Here is a 20,787-nt window from a genome sequence, read left to right as displayed (position 1 = left end):
TCACAGCCAATCACAAAACGCTTCCCTTTGGTATTTAGGTCTTGAACTCTTTTTTTTTTTTTGTTCTCTTAAACTAAAAAACTAAATACTTCCACCTGTTCAATCTTCTTTATTTCCAAAATAAACCTTCCATTTATATTTCAATAATAGAATTGAATCATTTATCTAGAGTAAAAGAAATAAAAAAAAAATTTTCACAAGCTTCATTTTATTCTCAAAAATAAAAATAAAAAAAAGACTCTTTTCTATTGCATTCTTTTCTATATATATATATATATATATATAAATATATACATACATAAAAAAAAAACGTGTATAATTCCCACCCCTTAAAGAAGTCTTTTTTTTTCTTTTCCTCCTCCACCCAACAACCTCCTTCGTTTCTTTCCTTTTATATACAAAAACAAAAAAAAACACCTCTTGAAAAGTTTTTTTTTTTTTTTCAAATTCGTTCATTGCAATTCAATTAGAGAGACTTTGAATATAAAAAATTAAAAATAAATAAAAATAAAAATAAAAATAAAAATAAAAATAAAAATAAAAATAAAAATCACTCAATGTCCGAGCCTTCAAATCCTACTCCAATTGTCTCCACTCCAAAGAAAGACAACGTGGAGAAACAGCAGATTCCTGCAACAACACCTGGCAAGACTGAAGATGCTCCAACTACCACTACAACAACACCACCACCTCCAAGCACTACAACCGATCCTACCAAATCAATCCAACAGCAACAGCAGCAACAACAGCAGCAACAACAACTTCCTCCAACTTCAATTGGCCCAGATCGTGACCCCGAAGCATCTGTCTACATCTCCGAAATCGACCAAACAGTCAACGAAGCTGATCTCTTTGACATTTTTTCAACCTACGGAAACATCCTCTCCATCCGTGTAGCTAAAGACCCTGTCTCCCGCGCCTCTCTTGGCTACGCCTATGTCAACTTCACCTCTCCTCAAGATGCTCAAGCTGCTCTTGCCTATGACTTTGCTCTCATCCATAACAAACCATGCCGTGTCTCTGCCTTTCAAAAAGATCCCACCCGTCGTAAAGCCCCTCCTAAAACCGCAGTCTACATCCGCAACTTAGAACCCACCGTCACTGAGGACCAACTCAAATCCCGCTTTGCTTCCTATGGCTCAATTGTCTCCACAAAAGTCGCCCCAGTTCCTGCCAGACAGGATTCAAATGACCTGGATGCTGATAATGATGCCCCTTCATACGTCTTTGCTTATGGTTGTGTCGAATTTGAAGCCCCAGAACAAGCCCTGGCCGCGATCAAGGCGGAAAATGGTACTCCCTTTGGATCCCGCACAATTTACACCTCTCACCACGTGTCTCGGCGCAACACAGACCGACCACCGCGCCAACCTCACCATCATCACTTCCATAATCACCACCACCACCATAACAACAACAACAGTAACAACAACAGCAACCATAACCTTCACAACAATAATAGCAACATACCCGATGACTATACAAACTTACTTGTCAAAAATATTGATCCTACAGCCCCAGAGAATGAACTTCTTGACTTGTTTGCCCAACATGGTGAAATTGCTTCTCATACACTCCCCATCGACCCTAAAACTGGCTCTCGCAAGGGCTTTGGTTTTGTTGCATTTAAATCTCATGATTCCGCTGCTAGTGCAGAGCAAGCTCTCAATGGATCCCAGTTCTATGGTATCGAATTAATCGTCTCTCGTGCCCAGCAACATCATCATCATCACCACCATCATCATAACAACAATAACAACCATCACCACCGTAGACCTGATGATGCCTTACGTAGAAACAGCCCTGGACCAGCTTCTTCAACAGGCTCTCCCTCTCCAGCCCCATTCACTACCCCCAGCAATAATACAACCAACCTCTACATCAAGTACTTGGACGTTGCAATTGACGACGCTGAACTAAGACGCTTATTTGCTCGTCACGGTACTATCACCTCAGCACGCGTTATGCTCGATGAGTCTGGCCAATCCAGAGGGTTTGGGTTTGTCTGCTACGCCGCCCCAACCGAGGCCCAGGCTGCCATTGCTGAAATGCACGGCGCCGAAGTCCGCGGGAAATCATTGTATGTAACCATTGCCCAGCGTCGTGACAAGCACCCAGCCGGCCTGCTGCGCGGGCACCGTGGGGGCCCCCGCAATAACAACAATATTGGCCCAAACGCAGCAAACAGTAATGGCACCCCCATTTACCTCCAACAGCAACAACACCCTCACCACCACCATCCCCACCAACAAGCAGCTTTTACTGCTGCCCCATTCTTCAGTCCCTATTACTTAGCAGCCGCCGCTGCTGCTGCCGCAGGTATGCCTGCCCCACCACCTCCTCCACCTCCCGGAAGCGCTCCTGGTGCCGCCCAGGGTAACATGATTTATAACCCGTATGGTGCCGGATACCCTGCCATGATGGCTCTTAGTGCACAAGTTCCCCCTCCTCAAGCGTTCCGCAAGAATCCCGGCAGTGGCAACGGCGGTCGATCTTCTGGACAAGGAAACAATAACAACAATGGTGCTGGGGAAAAGAAGTATAACTTTAATGGCCGGTATTACGGGAATACCAGTAGCCCCAATATCACTCCCACTGGAAGCAAACAGCAGAGCACTTCTAGCGGTGGCGCATCGCCCGTTGCCGGATCGCCAAATGTACAATCACCCCCTGCCACAACATCGTCTGCATCTGCATCTTCTGCCACAGTTCCAGCGTCAACCACTCTTAGCGCTGCGCTAGCGTCTGCTGCCAATGCTGAGGCTGAGCGCCAGGTGATTGGTGAGGCCTTGTATCCTAAAGTCCAGCGTCATGTGGCCGTACGTAACGATAGCGAGCTGGCTGCCAAACTCACGGGAATGATGCTTGACATTTCGGCCGAAGAGCTACTTAGGTGGATTGATGATGACGCTGTTTTGGCTGCCCAGATCCAAGAAGCTTATGACCAGTACATGGAGTTTCTTGAGAATAAGGATGATGCTGAGTAAATGTTTGTAATTGTGTGAAATTGTGTGTATATAGTAGTACTAGATTTAAATGAATGTCTTTTTTTTTTTTTTACAGTATGTTGTTGTTTCAATTAATTCAAGGGATTTTTCATTTGATAGTCGCCATTGTCATTAATAACTAGCAATAAGTTTATAAGGTCCAGTGTTTATTCTAATAGCAGCTAGATCTATCGTCAATATTTTTATTTCATTTAGAATAGCACTACCTGGATATACATACAATACATGGATATAACTATTTTTAAATAGTTAATTAAACATAAATATATCTGTAAGCTTGTTTATATATGATTACTAAAACTTTAGAATTTTAATATAACTTAGTTAAGCCACGTTAAGTTAAGAAATCAAAATGTGTGCTTATCATCAAGAGGCTAAATTTTGAGAGAAAAAAAAATTGCTTCAGATTATCAACTATACTATCAATTATAGCAAAAAAATAAAAATAAAAATAAAAATAAAAATAAAAATAAAAATAAAAATAAAAATAAAAATAAAAATAAAAATAAAAATAAAAATAAAAATAAAAATAAAAATAAAAATAAAAATAAAAATAAAAATAAAAATAAAAATGGATTTTAATCATTCAATCTTTCTTAAAACTTTTTTTTTTGGCTTTTTATAAAAAATTAGATATATACTTATATCTAATCGTTCATTTTCCCTTTTTTTTTTTTTTCAAAATACATTAAAAGATAATTTATTCACTACTTTAAGAAAAAAAAAAACTTGTGGCCAAAATTTAAAATTTTGCAAAGTGGCTTGTCAAAAAGAAACTCAAACCCTAATGTCATAATAATAATAATAATAATAATAATAATAATAATAATAATAATAATAATAATCCATACAATCCGAAAATGATTTGTTATTTTACAAAGTTAAAGATCATTGGTAATAAATATTTATATATATATATTAGAGATGGTTTTAGTATTACTAACTTTCCAGTTTATTGAAACACTATGAAAAAAAAAAAAAAAATTAGAAATAATTCTATTATAAAAGCCATGAATGGTGGTGGTGGTTTGGGGGGAAAAAAGTAATGTTTATGTCAAGCACAAAAATATGGGCAGTGATAATATCTGGTTGTTACACAAAACAAATATTCGTGTGCGATATTTAAAAACAAAAAAAAAAAAAAAAAACCAGGTCAATTAATGAATACCCTAACCCTTGAGAAATTTGTTGCTAGCTAGCTAATTTCAGTTTGACATTGTTCATTTTAGCTGAGTTCATATTACAACCGAATATGAGACATTTGTGCAAAAAATAAAGTTTTTGGTATGTCTTGTAAATAAAATCACTAATTTGTTAAAAAATTAGTACAAAACACTTTATCCAGATGATTTTATGTGGCTAGTAATTGTTCCCATTTAGGCAAAAATGAAAACAAAACATGGCAAAATCTTGATTGAAAATGAAATTTGAATAATGTCTTTTTTTTTTTTTTTTTCCTAAACTGATCATTGATATTTAGTGGTTTAAATTTGTTACAAATAAAGATGCTACAAAAGTGTTAGGCTTGTTTTTTTTTTTTTTTTTTTTTTTATGAAGCATAACCAAATTTTTCAAAAAATACAACCAAAATATGCGCTAACCAATTAACATCAAGAGTCTGCGCTCGAAATTCTGGTAACATTTTGGCATCATGATCCAACATAAGCTTACAATGTGAAACAAAATACTGTTCTAGAACTGTTAAAACTTCGGCAGTTGGTTACAGCATCAGGCGTACATCAAGCATAACTATTGTTAAGAGAAAACTACTAAGTTATCCCAAGAATATTAATAAAGAAGAAAAAGATAACCTGAGAAAAAAAAAAACCTTCTATTTTGAAAACTGCACCGTTTCATCGTTTAGAAAATCATTCCACAATAACCTTATACCAATACAAACCAGACTTTGTGCATACTGGTCGACAGCAAACCAGGACAAACAGTTGAATAATATCCGTTTCCTCCTTATATCAAATTCTATGATGGTGCAAAAATTAAGAATATATGAAACATTAGCTTTAAGACTAATTTTTTTTTTTCATAATTAAGTTACTTTTAACGACTTCTTTAAATACCTGGTTTAATTTTGTTCCTGCAGTGGTGAAAGAGTCCTATAAAGAATTAAACGATTTTTTTTTTCTTTTTGTCTTGTTTTCTATGTAATATCCTTTATTTTCAAAAAAAGCTCTTCTATCAAAAAAAAAAATAAATTAAAAAAGCAAGCATGTATTATCATGCTCGCTATATTATCAATGGTCATTGTGGATAACTACCATATTTTTTTTTAATTCTGCATAGACGAAGTGCAAATGCTGGTTTTGAGAATGCAATATGGGAACTACTGTAACCTTAAGTCTGAAATAATGTAAGCATAAAAAAAATAAAATATTATACTAATGAATAAAGATGACATTAACGCTTTTTGAATGAAATAACATGATTGTTTAAATAACAGTTTTCAAAAATTACGTATGAGAAGATATCATTAATTGCCTGTTTAAAAATAGTGTTATTTAATTAAGTTTCTAAAAAAAAAAAATAAAAATTGACCAACTTGAAAAGTAAGAGCTATTACCTTGAGAATTTCCATAAAGATACATAAGCATAAAAAAAACACTTGCTAGAAAAAAAAATTCTACTGCTAGAACTACCGTAACCTTAAGTTTGATTATACGTCAGAAAATAATACGAAAAAAGAATATGTTGAGCAACTATTTTTTTTTTCTTTTAACAAAATAAAAGCAAGTTGCTAATTATAATTTGAAAAATACAGTTTCCTAGTTTAACTTGAGGACTTTATTTGAAATAGTGTCTTTCAAATAGATGTACATTTGAAAGCCCAAAACCAAAATTATAAGAAATTAATAAAAGACTGAAGATTTAACTTGATTTGAACAGTATTCAAATCTCAGCCTTCAAATTTGTTTCATATTTTTAATACCATGTACAATAACTGCTTTGAGATTTGACAATTCAATATTCAGGGGTTAAAAAAGCTTAAAATTCAATGATGAGAAGAAGAATTAAATTAATTCAAGTTCATGAGAGGCGGTTTGCATTAGTTCTATTTAAAATATTGTAAATAGTGAGGTACTTTTTCATTTCAAAAGACATTATTTTGAAAAATAAAAAGAAAAGAAAAATAAAAAGAGACCAAATCGATGAGCAAATTTTAAAAAAAAAAAGTTCAAATTTAATTCAGGTACAAGTAGGCGATGGATGAAGTTTAAAAAAAAATTATTAACTACTAGTGTAGCAATAAATGATACTGATACTGATTCTAAGATGAAAAAAAAAAAAAAAAAAAAAACCAAAGTGAAATGAATTGGAAAACTAAAAACCAAAAAGAAATATAAACAAAATTAACAAACTGAAAATTTAACTTGATTTGAACAGTTTACAGCCTTAAAATTTGTTTCAAATGTCTTATTCCATATTCAATTGTAGCATTTAAAAGTTTGATTTGTTAATTTTCAGGGGGGGAAAGAAAAAAAAATTACAAAACTTCCACGAAAAATAAGAATCAAATTAATTCAAATTATTATAAACTAAATGGGATTACTTCCATTTAAGGCTTTCAAATACTTTTCTAAGTTTAAAGAGAGTTGTTTAAAAAAAAAAAAAGGGGTAAGCTTGATGAGCAAGTTTGCTCATCGAGTACTTAAGTGAATAAGGTTCAATTTGAATTCAGGTACAAGCGAAGGATGAAATGAAGGTAAAAACAAACAAATGTAGCAATGGGCTCATTGAATATAATTTGAAAAACTTTAAGTTAAAATTTTTATAATATTAATATAAAATTGAATGTTTAATTTGATTTAAACAAGTTAATCCGAATAGCTTTTGAATTTTTTTTTAAGTATCTAGTATTATATAGAATATATAATTGGAACCCTTGAGATAAATCCTTATCCGATATTTAGAAGGTAAACAAGAAATAAAACGTCTGTGATAGAAATAAGAATGAGATTTATTCAAGCTGGCTAGACTTAAATGCATTAGTTCCATCTAAAAGCCTTGATAATGTTGAGGTACTTTTTATGTATCTTAAAAAAAAAAAATCTAATTGAATTCAGGTACAAGCAAGTGATGAAATGAGATTTAAAAAATAGTACTAGTAAAGCCATGGACTTATTTTTTTTAAAAAAAAAAAAAAAAAAAAAAAAACCGAACCAAAAGGATACATTTAGAAGAAAACTTTAAGTAAAAAGTTTTTACAATATTAATAGGAAATTGAAATTTTAACTTGATTTGAATAATTTAATCCGTAAAGCCTTCAAATTTGTTTTAAATGTTTAATATACGATATTCTTTAAGAACTTTTGAAAAACTTTTATGCATTTCAAAAAAAAAACATAAAAAAAAATTCTAATGAAATTAAGGTAGAAGAAGCAAGCATGCGATGAAATGAGATTAAAAAAAAATAAACCTAGTGTAACTAACTATGGAATTATGTTAAAAGGGAGGAAACGAATGAAAAAGGTACATTTGGAAAAACTTAAAGTAAAAAAAAAAAAAAAAAAAAAAGTTTACAATATTAATAGGAAATTGAAAGATTAACTTGATTTGAACAATTTAATCCGGAAAGCCTTCAAGTTTGTTTCAAATGTTTAATATACCATTTAATTGTAGCTTTGAGATAAATCATTATCCGATATTCAGGAGAGAAACAGGAAACAAAACGTCTGAGATATAAATGAGAATAGAATTTAATCAAAAAGGTTAGACTTAAGTGCATTAGTTCCATCTAAAAGCCTTGAGAATGTTGAGGTACTTTTATGTATCTCAAAAAAAAAAAAAAAAGAAAAATAATAAATAAAAATACCCAAATTCAATTCAGGTACAAGCAAGCGATGAAAAGAGGTTAAAAAAAAATAAAACTAGTGTAGGTATTGACATGTTCTAAAAAGAAATAAAAAGGGATGAAAGATACATTTAGAAAACTTTAAGTGAAAAGGTTTTTTACATTATTAATAGGCAATTGAAAGATTAACTTGTTTTGAACAATTTAATCCGTGTAGCATTTGAATTTGTTTCAAATGCCTAATATAGTATATAGAAAATAATTGCAGCCTTGATATAAACAATTATCCGATATTTAAAAGGGAAACAAAAAACGAACTGTCTGAAAAAGAAATGGAAATGAGATTTATTCACAAACTGGTTATACATGAGTGCATTAGTTCCATCTGAAGGCCTTGAGAATGTTGTGGTACTTTTTGTTATTTCAAAAAAAAAAAAAAACGAAAAAAAAAAATTCTAATTAAATTCAGGTACAAGCAAGCGATGAAATGAGATTGAAAAAAAAATTATTTAATTATTCATTTGTGAATAAACTGATTTTAAAAAAGGGTAGGAAAGACAGATTAGAAATGTACCTTTGAAGGTTATAAAATGAAAATCTCACAAGGATGATTATAAGAAAATAAATATATTTAACTTGATTTTGAGAATTTAATCCGAGAAGTTTTTTTTAAATTTTTTTAAACTTGTTTAAAATGTTTAACAGTGTATACACTTGCCACTTTGAAGTGCATCACAGTTATTATTTAGGAATGGAAGAAATAAACCTTCTATTGTGTTAATAATAATAATAGAATTCATTAAAACTATTAAAAATAAATTGCACTAGTCTCATTTAAAGCCTCGTAAATATGGAGGTACTTTCGATGTGTCTAAACTCCATTGCTGACGGAAAAAAAAAAAAAAAAAAAAAGAGTTAGGCTCAAGAAGCTAGGTAGTTCAAAAGGTCAAATGTAATTTAGGTGCAAACAATTGAGAAAATAAAATCAAACCAAAAGAAAAGTGGTTAGTGTAAGTAGTGTAGAAACTAGCCAATCCCAAAAAAGAAGAAATAAATCAGATAAGGAAAGGTGTTGGACAACAATACGAGTTAACATAATTCCGGATATAGCATATATGAATTTATTTTATCCCAAAAAAGTAAGAGAGTGAAAAGAAATTAATTAAAAAAAATGATACAAAGAAATAAGTTTATTATTGTAGGATTAGGTTTTTGAGGTCACTTTATGTAAAGTATTGCACTGCTCAACATATTTCCTAAAACGCAAAAAAACTGGAGATATTTGCATGTCATGGATGATCTAACCAAGTGAGGATATGAAAGGTAATTAAATTAAAAGGTAAATGATGAGGCCTACTTAGAATAAAAAAAAAAAGGTTAGTTAGACTGACTTTAAAAAGAAATGGATTAAATTAAACTGATCAGTTCATGAATGAACAGTAAAAAGAAATTGGCTAAATAATCAAACTTGGTTAAAGGAATATTGGCATGCAAATTCTTTTTTTTTTTTTAAAAAATTCAAAGTACGCAGTAGTATTAAGGTGAGTTTAACTTTAAAGCCACTTGAAAAGAATTTCTCGACCCATATTTGAGTACATTTTTTTGCTGTGGCAAAAAAAAAAAAATAGAATATATTTATTTACGTTTAAACGCTATCCAAGTAAGGATAAAGAAAAAAAAGTTTTTTTTTTCTTATTTTTGTTTTTTGTTTTTTGTTAAAAAAAAAAATCAATATTCTATTTTTTTTAAAGATATTTTTCATTAAGTTTGGGGAAATTTTTATTGTAAATTGAGTGTTTTGTTAATTGAGTAGTGAAGAGACATGAAAGAGAAAACAGGCCATTTGGAAATAATAAGAGAAAAGGTTCTCAATTAAAAATTGCACCAAGACCTAAAAAAAAAAAAAAAAAAAAAAAAAATGAGTACTAGAGGGGAGACTCTCCATTCAAAGGCTAACCAACTAGGGAAATGAAATGTAATCAGAAACTAGATTGGAGGAGGGGAAAGAAAATACGAAAAAAAAAAAGACTTGAATCCATCATTTTTTTGTGTGATATCCTCAAAGTGGATGTTACAATATCTTTTGACAAGTGCAAGTAGTTTGAAAAGGTGATAAGTGAGGGATTAACTCTAAGAAAAATAAAAATTGAATTCTTAAAGAAGGCAATTAAAAAAAAAATACGTGCTTAAAAGAATTGAGTTGATTATTTAAAAAGTAATAATTAAATAAGAAAATGGAATCATCAAGGCTCACATTTGGTTCTGTTCTTGAGCCACTTCAAATAAACAACATCATTGAAAAGGTTTCTTTTGTGAAGGGATTAAAGAAAGACTAGCAAAATATTAATGAAGCGCTAAGCCTTGGAAAGGAATTGTTAGGCGCAGTCAAGAAACCATTTTCTGAAAAAAAAAAAAAAAAAAAAAAAAAAAGTATGATGATTGGGAGGCGTATTGAATAAAAAGTTAAAGAAACATTTAAAGTAGACAATTGCATAATGGCAATAAAAAAATAAAATAAATAAAATAAAAAAAAAACGGACTAAGAACAAAAGTAATTTTGACTAAAAATGTTAAATTTTTTTTTTTTTTTTTTTTTTTTTTTTTTAGATATCGAAAGTTGATAATGTCACTAAACGGTGGTACATTTACTAGTGCGCAGGGACTAAAAAAAAAAAAAAAAAAGCTTTAGATTAGCTAATCTTATATAATAGGAGAGAGAAGTAGGTTACTAAAAAGAGTAAACAAAGCTTACATTAGAATTTTAAAGTCAGGGTCTAAAAAAAGTATATTCTTAAAAAAGAAAGAAAACTTTCCAAAAACAGAGTTTTTAGAAGAAAAAAAAAAAAAAGAAACTAGTTTATTTTATTTTATTTTTTTTCTTTTACTACAATCGTATTGACAAAAAAAAATAATGGCGAAGGCGGTTTAAGAAGGTGACATATATATGTATATTTACTTATATATGCCTACTTTGGTGATTGGTGTAACTATCTACATGGGTTTTTTTTGTATGAGGAGGAGGGGGAGAACTATGTGTGTGTAATACGAGAAACAGTCAAAAAGTTGAGGGAAAAGTGAGGGCTGTAAGAATGGGCTGAGGATTTGAATATTTCAATGTATCATATTGAATAGATCTTAACCATCAGGGGAAAAAAAAAAAAAAAAAGTGTTGGAAGAGTGGAGAGATTGAGACATATTAACAAGATGGGATGAAACTGGGAGGGGGGTGTGTATGTGGTAGATCAGGGGAAGAGGGTGTGAAAGGGGAAGATGGTGTGAAAGGGGAAATACAGGAAGAAATATGGAGTTTTTTTTTCTTTTTTTTTTTTTTTTTTCAGGGAAGAAATTGAAATAAGGGTTTAACAAAAAAAAAAAGGGTTCAGTAGAAAGCTATCTATGACCCTTAAGGGTCCAGTTGAAATGGTGTAATGAAGTATGGCATACAAAATGAGAAATTGGAAAGTGCAAGTGACTTGATCAAGAAAGTGGCTAAGTTGGAATAGATGGAAGAAGAGGAGGTTTTTTTTTTTTTTTTTGTTTGTTCAAGGGTCTTGATTAGATTAAGAAAATGAAAAGGGTTTATTGTTATTATTAATATTATTATTTAAAGATTAAAAGATAATTGAAATGAAGAAGAAAAAAAAAAAAAAAAAAGGCTCAATTGAAGAGTTACTTTTGTTCCAATTTGTTCCAATTTGTTTTATTGAAGTTTCTTGAAAAGAATACATTGGAATGTAACCAAAACTTTAAAGGAGTAAAACTAGTAGTTAAAGGTAAATAAAAAAAAAAAAAAAAGGATTTGCCTATTTGAATTGATTTCAAGAGATTTTTAAGAATTAAAAGATCAAAAATAGCCGAGTAAAGTTGAAGAAGAAAACGGGGTAATTCAAAAAAAAAAAAAAAAAAAAAAAAAATTTTTGATTTTTTGATTTTTTGATTCTTTGATATGCTCTAAAGTGTGTTTAGTGGTAGTTAGTAAAGCTTTAATTTTTTTTTTTTTTTTTTTTTAATAATGCTACATGCTACATAGAGTTAAAAAAAAAAAAAAAACGAGACTAAAAGATATCAATGTCGCATTTTAGCATAAAAAAAAATTTTTATTAATATTTCAATTTTATTAATAATTTAATTTAGAGTAAGTAGTATAATAATATTATTAATAATTATATGTATGAGATCATATCATCATCCATCATCCATCATCATCATCATCATCAATCGTTTTTAATTTTTTTTTTTTTTTTTTTTTTTTTTTTTAATCTTAAATTTATTTTTATTTTTATTTTTTTACCTTCTTCGGCCGGGATTCTAAGCTAACGATGAAAAAGGAACAGTGCAGAAGTGACTTTTTTTTGTTTTTTTAATTGTTTTTATTCCATCTTCATCGGTTATTTTGAATTTATTAATGATTAATGAATAATGGAGGTTTAAAGTTGCGATTTTATTTTCTACTAAGTAGAAGTATATTATAAATTAGAAATTAGAAAAATTTAGAAAAAAAATTTAGACAGGTTTTAGTCATTTTTATGTAAGACTCGTTAATAAATAAAAAAATTAAAAAATAAAAAAAATTAAAAAATTAAAAGGCTAGGAAAACTTTTCAAAAAGGTTTAAATTAACAATAAAGCAATTTATATATATAATTATATAAACAATTTTTGTTACATTATTTTATTTTTTTATAAAAATAAAAAAATTTGTAATTTAATTGTGTTTACTTGTTAAATGTTAACATTAATAAAAAATAACTAATTAGTTATTATAATATAATTAGAAAATAACAAAGTTAAATTAAATTATTAAAAAAATAAAAAAAACAAAACAAAACATTTTTTCCATTAATGGAAATATTAATTACTTGAGTCATCTGAGCCATCCTTCATTGACCCACCCAAAACTCATCTGTCAAAAAAAAAAAAAATAAACTTGAATATTTAATTATAATCAATTAACTTCCTTTTTTTTTCTCTCTCTCTTAAACAGTTTAATTGGATTGGAAGAGTTTTTAATCTTTATCTCTCTGTTTGGAGGAATTAAGATATATATATATATATATATATATATATAATTAGATCCTTGATGAAGACAAGTGGGAATAAGTTGGGAAAGGTTTGGGTTTTTTTTTTTTTTTTTTTTTTTTTTTTTTGACCCTCCCTCTGTTTCTTATAAGCTTGCATCAGGACTTATTTTCACAATATTGGAGATGCAATGTTGAAACCAAAATTAAAAGTTTATTATAAAAATGAAAAAGATATATAGTATGGACAAGAAGGATAGTTTTGGTACACACCCACATCACCAAAAAAAAAAAATTTTTTTCACTACATTACTTTCAAGACAGATTTCTTTATAAAATTTAATTCAATTAGTACGTAACTTGAGATATAGGTTCCTTATTCTTTAGAGATATATATATTTGCTTAATATTTTGTATACCAGCCGTTTGCATCTACTACAGCTTGAAGTCTTCGGGGCATAGATAAGACTAGCTTATTTATGAGGTCCTGATGGAAATCCTCCCAGACTTCCACAGTTGCTTCGCGTAACATATTTAATGACTGATTATTCTTTGGTAAATAGTGATAGTTCCGGAAATCTTTTACAGATCTTTTTCCTTAAGCAGTTTCCATATATATTCTCAATTGGATTAAGATCAGGTGAATAAGGGGGGCCAGTCCACTAAAGTAACCCCATTCTGTCCGGCTCACTCACACATCCAACTCTGAACTATTCGAGCTTTATGTGTAGGTGCGTTATCTTAAGAAAATATAGAACCTGGCCTTGCAATTTTTGGAAGTTGGTCTTGGAGGCATTCGAGAATACAGTGGCTAGTAACACTTCCGCGAGCAGATTCAGGGTCTCCATGAAGCGGCCATAAAGACGATCGAGAGAAAAAGGATATAGCACCCCAGAATATTTGAGAATGACGTGAGAGTTTGACTTTTGGTTGTACATATTAAATATCCAATCGCTGTCCCTGTTCTTTGTTAATAGATGAAGAAATAGTAATGTAAATAAAACATACTTTTGGGCAAAAAAAAATCCACTCCTGCTTTTCACCATCACCACGAGCAATTGTAGACTCATCACTTAAAATCCAATGCTTCCAAAAGCTTTCTGGCTCATCTTTATACATTCTCGCAAATTTGAGTCGTTTTTTCTGCCATCTGTGAAGTTAGTAATGGCCGTCGGAGGGCGCGTTGATGATGGATGCCCTCACGCGTGAGCCATTGTAAAATAGTACGTTCAGAGAGATTTAAACCAACGGCAACAATAAGATCTTGTGTCTTAATGAAAGGATATTTCCTAACGACTCTGAAAATGGCCCTTTTATTCCTATCGGAAACGCTTTGGTGGTCGTCCTGACCTAGCACAACTGGAGGCATTTTTTTTTTTTAGTTAGGGTAGCGTCGAATGATGCCAGAAACAGACTCTAGTGAATACTCCCTCCTCAAATGCGATACTCTACTGGGAAATACCCATTGCGTACTTCATATAAATTTTGGCTCTCTTAAGAGGACTATGTTTAACCCTGGAAGTCACTGGAGTCATTGGTGTTGAGTAAATAGGAATTCAAGATGAAGTGGTTGTCGCGTTGAAAGTAAAAAATATGCTGTTGTAGCAAAAGTGGGGTTTGCACATCGTTACTTTATAGGGACCCACTGTATATAGTATGGACAAGAAGGATAGTGCAGATGCTGATGTTGTGGATAATTTCATATTCATATAACCCTTGAATAAAAACAAACAAACAAACAATTTTTTTTTTTTAAATTAAAAAAAAAATGTACAAAAAGTATTATATATATAGAAATAAATATCATTTCATTCATTCATCATTCATTCAATGCGTCTATCAATGGTTTTTTTTTTTCTTTAATTTTTTTTCTTTTCTTTTCTTTTCTTTTCTTTTCTTTTCATTAATTAAAGAGCAGGTGGAGCAGTAGAAGTACCAGCAGCAGACTCTTCAGAACCATTACCCTTTTGTTTCTTCAGCTTCTCTTCAAACTTGGCAAACTCATTAATAGCAACCTGTTCCTCAGGATCTAGTACTTGCTCAACTCCAGTAACCTCTTCCACATAGTGCATCAGCATACTCTCAATACCATTTTTAAGTGTCACCGAACTCGAGTCGCACGACCGGCACGCGCCTTGGAGCTTAAGTTGTACCACTCCCTCTGGTGTAAAGCCACGGTATTCAATATCACCACCATCCTCTTGAATAGCTGGTCTAATACGTGTATCAATTAGCTCCTTAATCATAGCCACCACCTCATCATCATCTTCACTTGCTGCCGTATCTGCAGCTGCATGGGTGCCCTCCACAACCACAGGCAATCCAGCAGACAGGTGTTCAGTCAAAACTGCAAAAATCTCTGGCTTTAAAACCATCCATGAAACAGCAGCAGGATCTTCATCACCAGCTGCCACACTTCCTGAAGATGCATCATCACCTTTGGCGCGGCCCACCTTTTCGACTGTCAAAAAGTCAGGTCCCAACATTACAGACTTGACACCATCAATGGCAAACAGTTTGCGAGCAAGAGGTGACGCATGTGCATCTCTACCTGAAAGAAACTCCATTGTGCGAGTACCGAAGGAAGCTGGAAGAATTCGTTGCGAAGGTAAAAATTTGAGTGCGTCTTCGTTAGGGGTAGGAGTGGTTTGGATAAACATGGAACGGGCTTGCATTGAGGGGATACGGGTAAGGGGCCGCAGAGAGGGTCTGCGAGAAGATGTGATGGTAGAGGAAGAAGAGAGTTGAGTAGAGCGTGAGGTATGTAGGCGAGCAGTTGAACGTTTTGAGAGAATTGTAACTGCGGATTTTGTAGCCTGTGAGCAGTGGGTAGTAGTATTTCTTGCGATTCTAGAAATCATTTTGTTTTTCTGGGTTGTTTATTAATTAAGTGTGGGTATTTGTGATATTATAGGTAGATAAATTAAAGATAAGTTGATGGGAAAAAATAGATTTTTTTTTAAAAAATTTAAAAATGAGAGATTCTAGGTTCTCAAAGGTTCTTTAAATACTATTTTTCAAGTGTTGCTGTTGAGGTATAAAAAAAAAATTATATATATATATATATAACCAAAAAAAAAAAAAAAAAAAAAAAAAAAAAAAAAAAAGAGTTTGCTAGAGAATTATTTGTATATATATATTAAAAGGATGACTAATACAAAAGCGGTTGTTGTTGTTGTTGTTTTTTTTTATTTTTTTTTTTATCTTTTCTAGAAGAATCGGTCTTGGAGCCACTCAGAGCTCAGGCATTAGCAACGCCAGTCTGATGACCTTTTAATTGCAACAATGTGTAATTGCAACATTTTATATATTAAGTTGTAATGAAATATAAATTATGTTACAACAACTTCTTGTAACATATTTGTAACATTTGAATTTAAAAAAATAAAACCTCTTCACCTCAAACCCTAACCCGTCATGTATTTTATTATTTTAATGTCTCACTTCTTATGGGCTTAAATCTTGTTGTTTATGTTAAATCTTAAAAAAAAAAAAAAAAAAAACCTCTCACCATCACCTTTCAATAATAATTTTTTTTTTTTGTTATTATTATCTTGATGCCTTTTATCTTAATAATAAAGGGAAACTCTATATGAAAAAAAAAAAAAAATTAATAATGACCTTATTTTTATATATATTTATATCTTGATCGCTTAATTATCAATCAATCAATCAATCAATCAATCAATCAAATAAATCTAAAGGCTAAGATCTTGGCTCTCTAAGCCTTTTATTTAATTTTTTTTTGGAAAATCTTTTGGTTCTTGGATTGCTACAAACTGTTTATATTTCTTATATTAACATTATCATCAACATCTACAATCACCACTTTTTTTTTTTTATATATATATATATCTTTTTATTTTTGAAATATTTTTTTTTTTCTCAGCCTCCATTCCCTTTCCAACCACCATTTCATTTAAATCAATAAACAACCAACATCCTTTCTCTCTCTCTCTCTCTCCCCCCCTCCCCCCCCTTTTTTTTTTTCGACTTCCCTTTTAAAAACTGTCGTCGTGGCCAAATTTGTTTCCATCCTACCATCCTACCATCCCACCACCCCTTCCTCTCTTGTTGTTGTTTTTTTTTTTTTTTGTCAACGTAATTCCACCCATGGTATTCTTTTTGTTATACGTCTCAACTGTATTAAAAAATTTTTTTTTATTTCTTTTTCTCCCAATTAAGATATTATTATATATTATACTACATATTTTCATTATATATTTTGTTATTGTTACTGGACAAAAAAAAAAAATAAACAGAAAAATCAGAAAAATCAAAAAATTAAAACCTCCAATTTTGAATATTTTTTTGTTTGTTTTGTTTTGAAAAAAATATATTTTTTCATTTTTTCATTTTTTCATTTGTTATTTTCATGTCCTATACAAAAAAAAAAAAATAAAAAATAAAAAGCCTCCAAAAAAAATTATTTTTCATAATTAACACGTCTATCCATTTGCCATTTTTTATTCAATTTTTATTCAATTTTTTTTTTTCATCTTTTTTATAATCGTTTTTAAAATTTTTTTTTTTTTAAACCTAATTTTTTTTAAATCCATTCCAATGGCTTTTCTTTTTTTTTTTTTTTTCCCCCCTCTCCCCCTAATATTAACATCCTGTCAACTTATTCTTGGGCCATTCATAAACTGTATCATCCCACACTGTATAGTTGGGATTGGTATACACATCCTTGTGATTCTCAATGTAATCGTATGTAGGGTATCCATCAGGATCACAACCAACATTAATTGCATCCTTGGGTTGCCACACTCGCACGTAGTCAATGCGCATACGGGAAGGCCATACCAGAGAGGGCCAATCAATGTACACCCAAGAAGTGGAAATACCCAAGTTAAGAATAATGCTCATAGGTTCTTTGGAAATCTCACGCTGATCAATGTTACCATTGGGTCCTAGAGCAGGAGCATATAGCGTAAATACAGGCGTCGAACCAACAAACCATCGAATGTAGCCCTCCGAATCGTCATTCAGGTACTCAAAGCCATACGTCTGGTATCTGGGAGTTGACGACAACTCGTACCAAGTCGCATTAAGGGCTGTAGCCATGGACACGGCCTGCTGGAGAGGTCCACCGTTCCAGCTATTGAGTTGGGAAATAGTGCTATTATAAACCTCAATAAAATTCAAGTCTGGGTAATACCAAATGTCATAAGGAGCAATTTGCAATGATTGTGATGCAACACCGGCAAGAAGGGTGGAACTGACGGTACCTTCCAATGCATCAATTTCCTGAGCACCTCGGCCCACGCCTTGATTGGGATGATCTGCGCCATCACAAGTACATGCGTTAAGTTTCTGACCCTTGAGGTATGAGATACCATCCGTAGAGGATTGATTCGGGGTAATGCCAGCATCGCAACTATTATAAGAGTAAGGCCAAACACCTTCAGCTGTGGCCAAGTAACCTGGGCGGACCAAGTTACCCAAGGTCCAGATACCGGGCCAAAGACCGAGAATGGAACCGTTACCTGGGAGTTTTGCAGATACTTCAAGACGACCTTGGGTAAAGCAAAACTTATTCCAAGATTGGACCATACCGGAACGATAATACAAATTATGATTTTGGAAAGCGTCAAGTTTAAGAACAAGAGTACCGTTTTCAGTAATGACAGCATCTGGGTCATACCACTCAAGATCCTGAGTAGCTGCATAATGGAAATCTGGGGCTGTCCAGAATTGGTCATCACCATCATAAAAGGTGCGGCCTTCCATGTTGAATTCATCTGAAAAGACCAAGTCCCAAGAAGAGCCATCCATAGCGGTATAATTGTATGCACTTTCTGGTGTGTCTGGGTCGACCAAAGAGGTTCTAATTGCGCCGAGAATGTTGTACTCGTAGTTTGTGAGGACCTCGATTTCCTTAGTAATAACGCGGTGTTCCTCAGTGGCACCGGTATATGTAAGGGCCGGAAGAATGACAAAGATGCAAATTGCTCCGAGAATCAAAAAGAGAAGAGCAAAGAGAGAGGCCCAGCCCCGCTTGTCAAGCATATGGCACTTGCGGTCATACTTTGCGTCATAAATGGGGTCTGGGTTGTGGAGGTAATCATCAGCTTCCTTTTCCTCCATGTGCAGGGGGAAAGAAGATGCCGGGTAGCCGCCAAAGGGAGAAAAGTCTGAGTTGACGACGAATGGATTACCAGCGCCGTAGGACTCCGTGTCGGAGAAGGAAGAGGCTGCTGAATCATTTGAAAAAGAGTTTCGCATATTGCCTGTGATGGGGCCGCCAATGGCTGTTGCACTATTAGCGGAGCCAAGGGTTGGGGCACTTGAATCGGCATTGTGGCCGTGATGATGGAAAACAGGGTACCCATCTCGGATAAGAAGGGGAGCACCTGATCCGGAAGCGATGGAAGGAGCTGCTGAAGAGATACGGTTAGGATAGCGGTCAAACTCAGCAGAAGACATTGAAGGACCTGAAAGGGGGGTTGAAGCAGAGTCTTGTCTTAGAGAAGAGTTTGGGACTGTGAGAGTTGATCCTGAGGCAGTGGAAGCACCAGCACCAATGCCAGAACCCAAACCAACAGCAGCGGCTGTAGCAGCGGCAGCAGCAGTTGCGCCTAAAGCAGCGCTTGAATGGGGGTGGTGTTGAGAGGGTAAAATGTCGCTATAAGAAGAAGCAGGGTATTGTTGATTATTATTATTGTGATGATGGTAGGTTGCACTGCGGGAGTTTGGATCGTTGAGGAGTAACTGTTGGTTGCTATTAGAAAAGTCAGCAGAAGAGGAAGCGGAAGATGATGAAGAGACTGACGAGACATTATTTGAAGAGGAATCGAGAGCTAGTTGAGGAAGTGGCAGGTTTCTATCAGATGTTGCTATTGCCATGTTGTTGTTGTTATTATTATTATTATTATTTTTATCATCAAAGGGGCCTGATGGAGGGTATTGTTGAGTAGTTGTTGAGGAGGAAGAGGCGGCCGTAATTGGCAGGCCAGCTGCGGAAGAGGCGGGTCCGAGTCCTGAGGAAGGTAAGCCAGAGATAGAAGAAGAAGAATTAGGTTGGTTATTACCTGAGTAGTAGTAATCGGATGCAAAAGATGCGCTATCCGAATCTTGAAAGGGGTTTGTAGGGAGTCCTGTTGCTTCCGAATCTTGAGTATAGTTTGAGGAAGCTGCAATGGAGTTTGCACGATGCGGTGGTGGAGGAGGTGGAGGGATTAAAGCTCTACTATTGCTTGGAGATGCTGGGATACTTATAGATGAAGCCTGGTCATCATCGGCAAAGGGGTTTTGAGAAGAAGAAGGAGCAGCTGCAGAAGAGGAAGAGGAGGAGCCAGATGGGGGCTGCGGAGTGAGGGTCCTCATGGTTTTAAGTGAGAGAGATTAGATATATAGATGGAAGAAAAAGAAAAAAAAAAAAAAAAAAAAAAAAAAAAAAAAACAGGTTAATTAAGTTATTGAGAGTAGTAAGATATATTTTAATAAAATGGAGATATGTGTATGTATGTGTTTTTTTTTTTTTTTTAAAGAGGGTATAATGAGTGTGTGAATATTAGAGAATAGTTTTGGTGGTGGTGGTTGAGGTGATGGTGATGGTGATAGTTGAGATTGGAGGTTTTAAAGGTGGTGAGGATTAATTTGGCAGCAGCTGGCAAAGTTAGAAAAGAAAAAAAAAAAAAAAAAAAAAAAAAAAAAAAAAAAGGCGGACCAAAAATAAAAAAAAAAAAAAAAAAAAAGAAGAAAAAAAAAAAAAAAAAAAAAAAAAAAAAAAAAAATTTGTGGTGGTGGTTTTTATTTTTTTTATTTTTTTTGTGAGAGGGTTAGGGAAAATGGAATAAATCTGTCCAAGGAAGTAAAAAAAAAAAAAAAAAAAAAAAAAAAAAAAAAAAAAAAAAAAATAAGGGTTCTTTTGTATATTTGTATATATAGTTGTGTGTGTATGTAATAATTCTAAAAATAGAAAAGAATTTGTTTGTATATTTATTTATATATTT

General features: G+C 32.6%; 3 protein-coding genes across 3 annotated transcripts; 1 reads left to right on the top strand and 2 right to left on the bottom strand.

Moving 5' to 3' along the window:
- Positions 1-557: 557 nt before the first annotated feature.
- SAPINGB_P000743 (uncharacterized protein) lies at positions 558-2,987 on the top strand (the record flags this gene model as incomplete). Its single annotated transcript, XM_031995466.1, has 1 exon — positions 558-2,987. The coding sequence occupies one exon, from the start codon at positions 558-560 to the stop codon at positions 2,985-2,987; it is 2,430 nt and encodes an 809-aa protein (XP_031851357.1).
- Positions 2,988-14,736: 11,749 nt separating this feature from the next.
- Positions 14,737-15,690, bottom strand: SAPINGB_P000742 (uncharacterized protein; the record flags this gene model as incomplete). The annotated part of the gene is made up of 1 exon (XM_031995465.1): positions 14,737-15,690. One exon carries the CDS (start codon positions 15,688-15,690, stop codon positions 14,737-14,739), a length of 954 nt encoding a protein of 317 aa, XP_031851356.1.
- Positions 15,691-17,437: 1,747 nt separating this feature from the next.
- Positions 17,438-20,158, bottom strand: SAPINGB_P000741 (uncharacterized protein; the record flags this gene model as incomplete). Its single annotated transcript, XM_031995464.1, has 1 exon — positions 17,438-20,158. The coding sequence occupies one exon, from the start codon at positions 20,156-20,158 to the stop codon at positions 17,438-17,440; it is 2,721 nt and encodes a 906-aa protein (XP_031851355.1).
- Positions 20,159-20,787: the final 629 nt, after the last annotated feature.

The sequence above is a fragment of the Magnusiomyces paraingens genome (assembly GCF_902498895.1).
Source record: "Magnusiomyces paraingens strain CBS 517.90 genome assembly, contig: contig1, whole genome shotgun sequence".
Lineage (NCBI taxonomy): Eukaryota > Fungi > Ascomycota > Dipodascomycetes > Dipodascales > Dipodascaceae > Magnusiomyces > Magnusiomyces paraingens.
Note: the sequence above shows the minus strand (reverse complement) of the source record. Positions and strands in the feature narration are given on the sequence as shown.